The sequence below is a fragment of the Prenolepis imparis genome, unplaced genomic scaffold, assembly GCF_030444845.1.
Source record: "Prenolepis imparis isolate NDT839.2.m4 unplaced genomic scaffold, iyPreImpa1.0 SCAF_9, whole genome shotgun sequence".
Classification (NCBI taxonomy): domain Eukaryota; kingdom Metazoa; phylum Arthropoda; class Insecta; order Hymenoptera; family Formicidae; genus Prenolepis; species Prenolepis imparis.
In genome coordinates this window covers 8,600,672-8,612,580 of record NW_028141167.1, presented here as the reverse complement: position 1 = coordinate 8,612,580, position 11,909 = coordinate 8,600,672, and the positions used below count along the sequence as shown (strand labels likewise).

The 11,909-nt window shown below is 32.9% G+C and overlaps 2 protein-coding genes across 2 annotated transcripts; both read left to right on the top strand.

The window, feature by feature from the left end:
* Positions 1-74: 74 nt before the first annotated feature.
* On the top strand, positions 75-3,710 carry LOC145940413 (uncharacterized). The gene is made up of 4 exons (XM_083045532.1): positions 75-153; positions 222-614; positions 693-860; positions 932-3,710. The coding sequence occupies exons 2-4, from the start codon at positions 438-440 to the stop codon at positions 3,200-3,202; spliced, it is 2,616 nt and encodes an 871-aa protein (XP_082901658.1). The 5' UTR covers positions 75-153; positions 222-437; the 3' UTR covers positions 3,203-3,710.
* Positions 3,711-4,812: 1,102 nt separating this feature from the next.
* On the top strand, positions 4,813-11,767 carry LOC145940970 (uncharacterized). Its single transcript, XM_083046673.1, has 9 exons — positions 4,813-4,972; positions 6,281-6,419; positions 7,311-7,478; positions 7,786-8,087; positions 10,135-10,287; positions 10,554-10,689; positions 10,852-11,022; positions 11,361-11,500; positions 11,600-11,767. Exons 2-9 carry the CDS (start codon positions 6,287-6,289, stop codon positions 11,765-11,767), a joined length of 1,371 nt encoding a protein of 456 aa, XP_082902799.1. The 5' UTR covers positions 4,813-4,972; positions 6,281-6,286.
* Positions 11,768-11,909: the final 142 nt, after the last annotated feature.

Sequence of the window (11,909 nt, the reverse complement as noted above, 5' to 3'; positions counted from 1 at the left end):
TAATGGACCAATCAGGACAAAAGGAGCAAAGATTTCTTTATCCTGATTGGTAAATCGATGCTGCTCTACGAGTAGAATTTTTGAACGCACTCTTGATGACACGATATAGTTGTGAACAGCGAACGCTTGAAAATAATAATATTTTTTATCAGAGTAAGTAAAAACGATTGTAATAATGACTTCCTTATTAATTTTGATCATTAATACGCATAAATCCGCAGTTTTAGATATTTCACTCTGCGCATGCGTGACAAGTCCGGCCTGCCTGACAACAGTCTGGAAGAAAACAGTGAGATGCGACGAGCAACATTTTCGACAACTTGACGATGGTATTGTGTGGAAAGTCATCGATCTTGAAAAGTCATCGTTGATGCGAATTTAGCGCGTTCGCGTTTCGCCGGGAGGAACGAGAGGAAGATTTATACAACGAATGCAAAATGCAAGAAGACGGCGAAATGTTGACGCGGGCAAATCAGGACACCAGTCTCTGCCGCGTCTGTCTGACTATGAATCATTACAACCAGTGCATCTTCCGCAAAAATTGGAACGATCCGGATAGCGCGGCCACGTCCGAACTTCTCTCGAAAAAACTGCAATTGTGCGGCGGGGTGGAGGTTTGTTTTTTTTCGACATTCACCTGCTTACTTTGCACGTACACAAGTTGGAGTGATTTTTTTTTCCCCCTTATCTAGGTTCAGGAAGACGATGGTTTGCCTTCTAGCATCTGTACCAAGTGTGAAAACAAAATTAATGTTGCTTATGAATTGAGGGAACAATGTCAGAAAGCAGACAAGGAGCTTAGAAAGCTCTACGGAATAACATTGAGCACAAATGTTACTGGCAACTTTATTCCTACAAAAGTATTTATGTTTTCTATATAAATGAAATAATTACAATTATGACAAGCTATTAATTATATTTTTTTTCGCAGGATCAATGTTGTCAAACCGAGCAATCTTTTATCCTGGATACAATCAAGTTAGAGGACAATAAGGAATTAAATATAGATAATAGAATTAATATAGAGAAGAATATCTGTACGATGGAATCAAGAAATGTTATGAAACACGAACAACCAGATGCTTTTAATCAAACAGAGAATATTCTAGTAGATAATGGATCAGATTTAGATTGCATTAATAAATGTAAACAGCATGATAAAATAGTTGTAAAGGAAGTTCATAGAACGAGAAGACTAACTATGTTTAAAAGAGTTACATCTATGGAGAATTTGAAGAATCATAAAGAAAGACAGAGGAGATATATCAAAAAGAGCACAAATGTTAAACGCGATATCAGCAATAACGAGTATCAAACAAAAACAAAAAGTGTGGATAGTAAAATGGATACAATATCAGAATTTGAATTACAATACAAATGTCCAAAATGTGATAGATTTTATTCCAATAAAAGGTCTTTAGATAGACACACATCGACTCATGATGATAAAGAGTTCAAATGTGATAACTGTGATAAACAATTTTTTTGTTTGGACAAACTGCATAAGCATTTTAATTTACATAAAACGAAGGAGAAACCAGAGCCGGTGTTTTGCAGAATCTGCAATAAAAGCTTCAGGAAAACTGATACTATGGTTAGACATTTGAATGCCCACAAGAGAGCGAATCCTAAGGAAGTTTTCTCTATATTAAAAGAGATACGAGACAAGAGAAAATTAGAAGATAATCCAGAGTTCTCTGAAATGTCACTTCACGTCATGAATGTGAATAAGGATGAAGTAACAACGCATGATAAAAAATCTCCAAGCGAAAAGAATGGTACAACGAGAGAACTAAGAAAACGTAATGTAAAAATTGAGCAGAGAGATGTGTTAAATAGTGATTCGAGTAATGACAAAGTTAAATCTTTCGACGATACGTTGCTCTTCGACTGTAGATACTGCAGCAAACGCTTCACCAACGAGAAGAGCCTTCAACGTCATCAGTCAGTACACAAGAAATTCGTCTGTAACGTCTGCAACATGAAATTTTTCCGACAGGACAGGCTGAAGAGTCACATGGACCGATACGGTCATGATGAGAGCAAAACATGTTCGGAGCCGCAGGGACCACCTGATGACAAGTCTGCCATCAAGCTGATAAACAGCTGGATCAGGGAAGAATTGGATTCCGATAACGAGGGCAAGGGCTTTCCCTGTAAGATCTGTGGAAAATCGTATGACACGAAGAAGTCTTTATCGAAACATCAAATGAAGACACACGGCGGACAGGACGAATATTGCACGAGTTGCGGTGCAAACAACGTGTGTATTTGCGCGGATAAGTACAACAAGGATGACCGTGAAAAGAGTAACGAAAAGTCTAAACTGTACACATGCGAGGAGTGTAACAAGTCGTTCGAGAAGGAGATCAAGTTGCAGAGGCATCTGCGAATTCACGAGCGCGCCAAGGAGCAGCAGGACGTGAACTTCAAACGCTTTCTCTGTCACATATGCAGCAAGACGTTCCGGCAAAACACCGGTCTCATGTTTCACATGCGGACGCACACGGGTTACAAGCCGCACGTGTGCAAGTACTGCGGCCGCGGTTTCACGTCCAACTCGAATTGCATCAATCACGAGAGGACCCACACGGGCGATCGGCCGTTCGTCTGTCAATATTGCAGCGCAGCATTTGCCAAGTCTTGTACCCTCAAGGCCCACATCACCACGCACACCGGCGAGGCGAATTATCATTGCAAGACCTGCGGTAAATCATTTCGCCGGTTGAAGTATCTGAAGGAGCACAGATTCACGCACACGGGCGAGAAACCTTACGCCTGCAAGATCTGCGGCACCGCTTACAGTCATTCCGGCAGCCTGTTCGTACACGAGAAGAAGTGCAAGGCTCAGTATAATAATTATCAGTCGGGAACGGTGCAAAACAGTGGTCAGCAACAGGCCGCCTATTGCGGTCAATCGACTCAGGCCACCATTTCTGGTGGCATTTCTTCCCCTTCCTCGGTTATCGCGCCTACCATCATCACGACTACGTTGCCTCAAGCTCATCTGAACGTCATCAACAGCACTCTGAATGTACAGACGAACAAGGGGTACATGGATGATATTCAGCGAATAAATGCAGCGACATCAGGGGCTACAGGGATCGTTTCATCGGGTCATCTGCATCCCAACGCTGACATTTCTGAAATGAATTCCACTGTCAGGAACTTTGCCATTATCGGGCAAATGTTTCACACATAAGGGAGAGCAAAAAATTACAACTCTACTGTGATAAATCTTTTTTTTTTTAATGAGATTTGAAAGGTAACATAACTCATATTTTATTCAGATATTCGTATCTTACGCTTCGAATATAGTCACGTATTGAGTTTTTCCTCTTTCATAATCAGCATTACAATAATTATATGTTTCGTATGATACAGGGAAATTGGGTATATACATTGATATAGAATGTATATTTATATTTATACTTTGCAATTATTAGGAATTTTTATTATATAGAATTTTTATTATATAACGATATTATTAAATATCGAGATTATATTTTAAATATTTAAATGGCACGTTATGTCATTCATTAATGTTTTAATTATTGTATTGTTATCACTGTATATAATGACCATATAATCATTGTGCAGATAGTTCATTCATTGAGTAAAGGAGTCCTGTCAATCGTAATGTTAAATTTTTATAAGTCTTTATTTTATGAAAATAATTTTTATGAATTTTATTAAAAAGATATATTTTTTCTTTCAACTTGGGATAATATACGTGTATACAATTTAATGAAATAAATAATTTTTGCACACATACAAAGTTTATTCGTCTCTTGAAAAATTGAATGAAAAATTATATATAACTAATTTAACTTTTTAAAGTCTTTAAATGTATATTGATGGTTGTTTCTTTATATCATGTATTATTTAATAAAAATTGTAATAAAAAATCTCAAACTTGGAAGAAAGAAATGTTTTTGTCGTTGCATAAAGATAAAATTATATACTAATATAAATATACATATCATTTATAATCTAAAAATTTATCATATAAAATTGTGCATTATTGTAAAGTTCTTTCTTGCAAATTATATATTAAATTATTAATTTATTAATTCTCATTAATTTAGACGATTTTTCGAATGTATTAAGAATTAAAGGATTTTTTTATTTTGTCACATGCATTTTTATATAATTTGCAAAAGATATTTTCAGAATATATAATTATCTCTAAAGGCAAAGATAAAACTTTCGTCCCTGCTTTCATGTGTGTTACAAGCTGTCATCATTACAAATAATTATATCTAATCTACTAAAGTTCGTACTAATAATAAAAATAATAACTATTATATATAAAATAAATAATATATAAAAAAAATAAAATAAATATAAATAAAAATAACAACGTACTAATAATAAAAAAAAAAACTAATAAAAAAAATAAAACGTAAAAAAAAAAGTACTAAAAGTCGAGTGTCTGATAATTGCGAAAATGTAAACGTGCATGATAGAAAGTACAGATGATTCCGAACAATTATAATCTTTGTTTGCGTAAGATTGCAGATAAACATGAAACATGTTCTCATAATATTAGTCAGCATTACTTGCAATTCGAGTCGTTTGCTTCAAGATAATAATTCAGAATAAAAAATTTACAAGATTCGAAAGATGATTAAACAATGTTTTAAGAATTAATCGACATCTTTTAGACGCTTTTGGAATTTTTCTTGGACCATTATTCTCCAAAGTTTCAACCCATTCAAATTTCTCTTGCAAGTTTCCCTTGAATTGCATGACATGATCAATGGCGAAGCAGAGAGAGAGAGAGAGAGAGAGTGAGAGAGAGCAAAGTGAGAGGTGGGGGTGGGAGAGATGGCCAAGAGCCGGCAGGGATAAATAAATAGACGAGTTGAGCGGGTTGAGCCTGTTGAGCCAGTCTTATTGTGCTGGACGCATCTTTGCTGGTGACTTATAAAATCTTCTTCATCTTTCGAGTATTAGTCTCAAACAAACTGTAAGTAGAACTTTTCATCATTAAGATCTAAACTTGAGATGAATTCGAATCTATAAATCGTCGTATGTTATCGTAATCGTCGATTATTTCACATAAAGCATACGGAGGCCATTACTGGCCGGCTAATTGGCAGGTTATTTAATAGCGATTCGCAAAAGTGTATATTAATTAATCATCCTGATATATGTATAATAACGAAGCAAGTGATGAGATCGAATGAATGATTCGGAATAATCATGGCATGAGCACATATTGCGTTATTGCAGAAATTGATATGGTTAGAAGTGATGTGGTAGAGAGAGAAAGAGAGAGAGAGAGAGAGAGAGAGAGAGAGAGAGAGAGAGAGAGAGAGAGAGAGAGAGAGAGAGAGAGAGAGAGAGAGAGATAGTTTATAATGTTTATATAAAGGTGTCTCTTTCTTTTGAATCATTTAACAGATATTATCTCCTGCGACGTAATATGTCATCGGTATCAGGAATAATGTACGAATAAAATATGAATCGTGAGTAATGAAATTTTGATATTGTTTAAAAAGATGAATAGAAATTTTATTTATGACAAAATATTATGCAATTTGTGTTCATAATTTTGTTTCCGTAAGAATATATTTATCTTCTAATTATAAGCAAGAAAAAAATTTTTCTTACATAATATATAATTTATTTTATAAACATTATAAAACACATTGCGCGATATTAATTGAAATGATTGACTCGTTGAAGAAAAACAAAATGTTAGAAGAGTAGTTAGCAGCCGGCAGTTTGATAATAGATTTGATTGGAATATTGCAGCAGATTTTGACATTTTGAATACAACTTGCGTCTGTATTTAAACTCTCATATATTATATATTTTTGGCATATTCTAAATAATAACAATAATTTTATTTTTAAATAATAATAAAAAGGATTTTATAACTACTTAAATTCTGGTTAAATTTTTTCTCTTTTTCTTTCTCTGGCTTAAACTTGAATAGAAAAAAAAATTTAATCCAATTTTAATTCAAATTCCAGCTAAATATATATTTATCAATATATTTATAAATATATTGATAAAGATAGGTATAAAGTCCAATTCAAATTTTTCAACTTATTTTAAATGTTCATTCAAATTTATACATAAAGTTAGATATTGATAGAAAATTTATTAAAATTAAAGCATCCCTTGTATATAATAAACAAATTTTTTCCAATATCAATGTGAGATAATCCCGACAAGATCGACAGACATATATTATTTGCCATTAGAATACACTTATGTTTCTTGAATTTATGATGAGACTAAAGAAAAATAATTTTTTTTTTTTCAGCGCAATATGCCTTCTTACAAACTAACTTACTTCCCCGTTAAGGCATTGGCTGAACCAATTCGCTTCCTGCTCAGCTATGGAAATGTCGAGTTCGTCGACAATCGTTTTGACCGAGAGGATTGGCCAAAAATTAAGCCGAGTATGTACACCTACAAAACACTGATCTATATTATTAATAACATGTGTCTTATTTTAGCTTTTGTTAATTTGTCGCAGTCGTTTAATTAATTCCGTTCAAATCTGATGACTTATGGATATTTGCGATAGATCAGCGGTGGAAAAAAAAACATGATTCTCATATATTACTTTTTCCACAAATAATTTGATTAATTTTTTATTGTAATTTATTTTCTTGTTTTAAATATGAGATAGTATTCTTTTTTCTATATATTATTATTCTATTATATATTATATGTATTATTTTACTGAAACTTTTTTTGCGTAAATCAAAGAAGAGGAAATTAATGTTATTTCAACTGCGCGACAATAGAGTGTTTTGTTTTCTTATTATGCATTGTAATGCCCTACAGTTACAGGACAATCGGTATTGTCATGCGAATACAATGCACTGTATTCAACCGTTTCATGGAAAATATGTTGTTAGCTTTCAATATATAAACAACCTATTGATGTAAGAAAAGAATTTTTGTGTAATTCAAGCTGACCGATAAACTGTCGAGATATGCTGTAATAAATTTAAAGAGAAATTTTTCAGAATTAACATAGAAAATATAAAGCCACACACAAGAAGCAGTAAATTGTTTCAATAAATTATTTCTATATAAAAACAAGTAAAGTTTCAAAAGAACAAATTTATATTGTAAAAAAGTTAGACTCTTAATATTAAATTATATACAATTTAACTTTAATGATTAATTAGTTATTATCGTTAAGACTCTTTTTTTTAATATTTAGGTACAGATATTGTAATAATTGCATTGTAAGTTTGTTTGTGATATAAATTCTAATAGATTTTTTTTTTTACAAACTATTCGATTTTATATTCACATGCTTTAATATCATCCTTCAGCCACGCCGTTCGGCCAAGTACCCATGCTCGAAGTAGACGGAAAAAAGATCGCTCAATCTACAGCTATCTCTCGCTACCTGGCAAAACAATACGGTCTTGCCGGCAAAGACGATTGGGAATCTCTGGAAATCGATGCTACGGTCGACACAATACATGACTTACGCGCTAGTGAGTATAGACACAATTATGTCATTTATATATATTTTTAATTTATTTAAAAAAATTTTTTTTCTCTTTTTATTACGAAGAAATTGGAGATCCTAAATGATTTAAACCGCAAGTTTGCTAAGCTTAGATACTAATACTGTTGACATATCAATTTATTCGTGAAAACAATAAGTAATATATTTTTTCTGTACATGTGTGTGCGTGTCATATTACCGCAAATTTAATTTATCTAAATTTGATCATGTTTCAAACATTTGATTGAAATTGCTTATAACGATTCATCCTTTTTTTCTTGTTTTTATCATAGAAATCGCGGCTTATTCCTATGAGAGCAACGAAGTGTCTAAGGCGGAAAAACTTAAAGTCGCCAAGGAGGTGGTGCCCTACTATCTGGAGCGTCTGGACGCTCAGGTGAAGAAGAACGGCGGTTATTTTGTCGGCGGTGCTCTAACCTGGGCCGATCTCACTTTTGTCGCTATACTGGACTATCTAAACCATATGATGCAGGATAATATAATCGAAAAATATAAAAACTTGAAGCAACTCAAGCAGAAGGTCGAGGAGATACCGGCTATCAAGAGTTGGATTGAGAAGCGTCCGAGCGATGTGTAATTTCATTGAACTACAATTTTTTATTTTTAGAACGTTTATCTCTCTCAAATGCTTTGAATAACATATTCATTTTTAAAGTGAAGTCGCCAGTGATAAATAAAATTATAAATGTTTATTACTAATTCGACCTGACTGGCCACGTCGTATCTTCTGCATTGTAAAAGAAAGATCAGTTGTTGGTTAAGGTTATAAATCCTTTCTTTCGTTTTCATCCATATCCTCAATTTATCCTTTATGTGATTCCCATACAATCGAGTGATCCGTTGGAAGAAACTTTCTTTAGGAATAGTCACCATTTTTTTGGTCTCTGTGTGTATCAAAACATAAAATCATTAAATAAAATGGCCAGTCAGGTCGAGTTTATTTAGTAATAAACATAATATTCATTTTTCTTTTTCCCAATATACTTTTTTTTTTTTTGCTTAAATCTATATATGATGATTTACTTCAATTTGAATGTGAAAATAATTTCACAATAAGAGATTTCATAAATATGAAAGGTCGAAAAAAAACAAGATATGGTAAATACAAGAATATAAATATGCTTATAATCAAGGATATTTTATATAAGAACCATAATTCGCTTTCTGATGAGATTAAATGTCTAGTTAAATTTTTGTATGTTTTTAAAATGCACGCGAAAGCCGTAAATAAAATTAATTATGTAATTAGTTTTCCATCGTGCGAAACGCAGACAATACAGCGCTGAAAAAGAACTTTTCTAATCATGACGTGGTTCTTGCAATTGCCATGTCGCTATATTATCACAGAGTATACAATGTAATGCAAGTGAAGGTCGCGCGAGTTAATTGGAATTGAGAGAGGGACTATGATTAATCACCGAGTAACTCGAAATGTACGTATAAGTTTTCAGTATTATCTATCTACACCGTGATAAAGATTACTTTCGACCATGCTAGTCCTTCTCTGAAAAAATTTCAACAAAATGTTTACATTTTGATACCCAAATTGATAAAAATATTTTTACAAAAATATTTTCGGGCTGCAAATTTTGTTGACAGAAAGACTGTAGATTTTAACAATGACAATATATATGTCATGCCTAATAAGCGTATAGGTATATGTATATATTATGAATATGTATACGCATAAAGTGAATAAATATGTATCTCTTAATTAATATTTTTATATATTCAGCGCTAATACTTTTTTATCACATATATTTTTTTTTGTATTTCTTTTATGCGCACAAAATTCGTCGAGTCATTGAGAAGTAATATATGAGTTATTTCTATTAATAACGCACAGAAGAAATATAACGCAGTTGATATATAATGATGTATTACATACGTATTGCAGATAATATTGATATATAGAGAACCACATCCTTTAATAGTGAAAATACGAGATCGTGTATTGATTCGTAAACGTGATATATATTTACGAAGAACATTAGATAAGCAAATTGCATTGCAGAATTTTAGATTTGTAATCCTATTATTGACACAAGCGAAACATGTAGCATCTCGTTATCAATTATACATGTATTTTTGTTCTCAAATTAGTCGACTCAGCAAAACTTCGCCCTGATATTTTTACGCCTATACTTTTTCGAGGACAGAAGGGTTTATTAAATATAAAATTTTGAATTGAGATTTATTTAATTTCCTAGTGTCTCGTACCAAGGAAAATGTAGGTCCTGTGCACAACTAAATCAGTTTCAAAGAAAATTAATTTTTCCTTGAAACTGACGCACTATTATTTGGATCTTATTAGTCCATTGAAATTTAAATATAATCTTTATATTATACTCTAATATATTTATTTTTACATATTTTAAAGTTACAGTTTATAATCGTATAAAAGCTAAGAATTCTAGAAAAATTCTGACGTATACATTTTCTATGTATGAAAATTAAAGAATACACGGAAAAATTATTTTTAACACATTGTCAGTGTTTGCACATTATCAATTATTTATTGATACGTTACTGTTGCCAATGATAACGTCCTGATTACCTGAAATACACGTTTTTTTTTCTGTCTACGTATAAATTCTGTATATGTGTGTACACTCGTATAGATATACTCGTGTAAATTAAGTTGTCCAACGAGTTATTTTGATACTGTGTGTGCGTGTATAATCTCCGATCCGGTATTCTTCCATAAGTGTTCCCTACTCAAGTACCTCAACGTGGCTAGATACATGGGATATCGTTCTAACAATATACTCATGGTCAGTCGTTCTCTGTTCGTGAAAAGCTTCGCATCGGCTTTCAGAGACTCTCGGTTGTCGTGAGAAATTACGGATTCTAACTAGCAAGGTAATGAGGATAATATAATTACATTACATCTCTCCATTTCATTCGTGAACTGTTCTTTCAATTAGATAGATAATGCTTATAAAAGTAATATTTTAAAATAAATTGCGAAAGATTTTTAAAATAAATCGCAAAAATATATATATACTGTGTATGTTTATCATGCAAAGTTATTTTTCAGAACATGTCAACATACAAGCTAACATACTTCAACTTCACCGGCCTTGCAGAACCAATTAGGTACTTGTTAAATCAAAACGGCATCAAATTCGAGGATGTTAGAATCGAACTGGAAGACTGGCCGAAAATTAAACCAAGTATGTTATATAATTTCATATATAACTTTGTAATTATAGATGATTCAGACTATAACTTTCAATTATTCTGTTTCTTTTTCCTTCCTCCTTTGATATAATAAAACTTGTATTTCGCGATTCTTTGAATTAACCGTTAAAGATACGTTTTATTATTTTTTTCAGCCATACCGTTACTGGGACAAGTACCGGTTCTGGAGATCGATGGTAAACCGTACAATCAATCAAAGGCCATTTCCCGCTTCATAGCTAAGAAGGGCAATTTATATGGTTCGAACGAGCTCGAGGCCTTGGAGATCGATGCTACAGTCGACACTATCGACGACTTAAGACTAGGTGAGGCTGGAGCGGGCACGGAAAAATGACGCATCTAAATTATGTAATCACTACGTGTAACATGTATGTATGTGTAGCTCGTGACTCTTGAATATTTCCGCCCGTGTGAGACACGAGATAGTCAATATATGATGCAATCCACATTGCATACGAGATACTTTTGTGTACGATAAAAGAGATCTGAGGCTGTATTTGGGATCAACAAGCTGTTCATTTCCTGAATGATTGTCGCATTTTACATAATTATCGCTCTCCTCTCGCGACTCTTTTCTCCTTTCGCGAAAGAAACAAAAAATGAACTTTGTATATGGGTAAAAAGAATAGATTAATTCTTGCAGTTCTAGCAATGTATTATTGGGAAAAAGATCTCGCAATCAAGGAGAAACACAAACAAGTCGCCTTCGAAAAATTGCCCTTCTATCTTGACAAGCTCGAGGCTCAAGTGAAGAAAAACGGCGGACACTTCGTTGGTGGCAAGGTAAATAATTTTCAAATATCTCGCATCAGATGTTCCTTTTTCTCGTTATTTTTATCTTTGCGAGAATATATAAATATTTCTGTTTTCTATTTTTTTCAGCTATCGTGGGCAGATCTTCTGTGGGCTGCATATTCTGAGTATCTAAGCTTTGTCGTGACCGAAGATATAAATAAAGATCATCCGGAATTGAAGAAGCTGACGGAGAAGGTTCACGCGCTTCCCAATATTAAAGCATACCTCGAGAAGCGCCCCAAGACTCGATTATAAATAAAGTAATTTCTATTTTTTTATTTTTTTGATAAATTTGTTACGTCTAACTGCTAACTCTTTCCGTGACATTTTATTAAAAAATGATTGATGATTGATGAATACTAATTGCGAGTAGCTTTAATCGATTATTTTGCAACCT

Bases quoted from the DNA above. Each gene is read 5' to 3' on its own strand.
- LOC145940970 (XM_083046673.1), top strand. From the start codon at position 6,287: ATGCCTTCTTACAAACTAACTTACTTCCCCGTTAAGGCATTGGCTGAA. The intron at 7,479-7,785 runs GTGAGTATAGAC...TTTTTATCATAG, and splicing joins AATACATGACTTACGCGCTA to AAATCGCGGCTTATTCCTAT. The intron at 11,501-11,599 runs GTAAATAATTTT...TATTTTTTTCAG, and splicing joins GACACTTCGTTGGTGGCAAG to CTATCGTGGGCAGATCTTCT.
- LOC145940413 (XM_083045532.1), top strand. From the start codon at position 438: ATGCAAGAAGACGGCGAAATGTTGACGCGGGCAAATCAGGACACCAGT. The intron at 615-692 runs GTTTGTTTTTTT...CCCCTTATCTAG, and splicing joins AATTGTGCGGCGGGGTGGAG to GTTCAGGAAGACGATGGTTT. The intron at 861-931 runs GTATTTATGTTT...TTTTTTTCGCAG, and splicing joins GCAACTTTATTCCTACAAAA to GATCAATGTTGTCAAACCGA.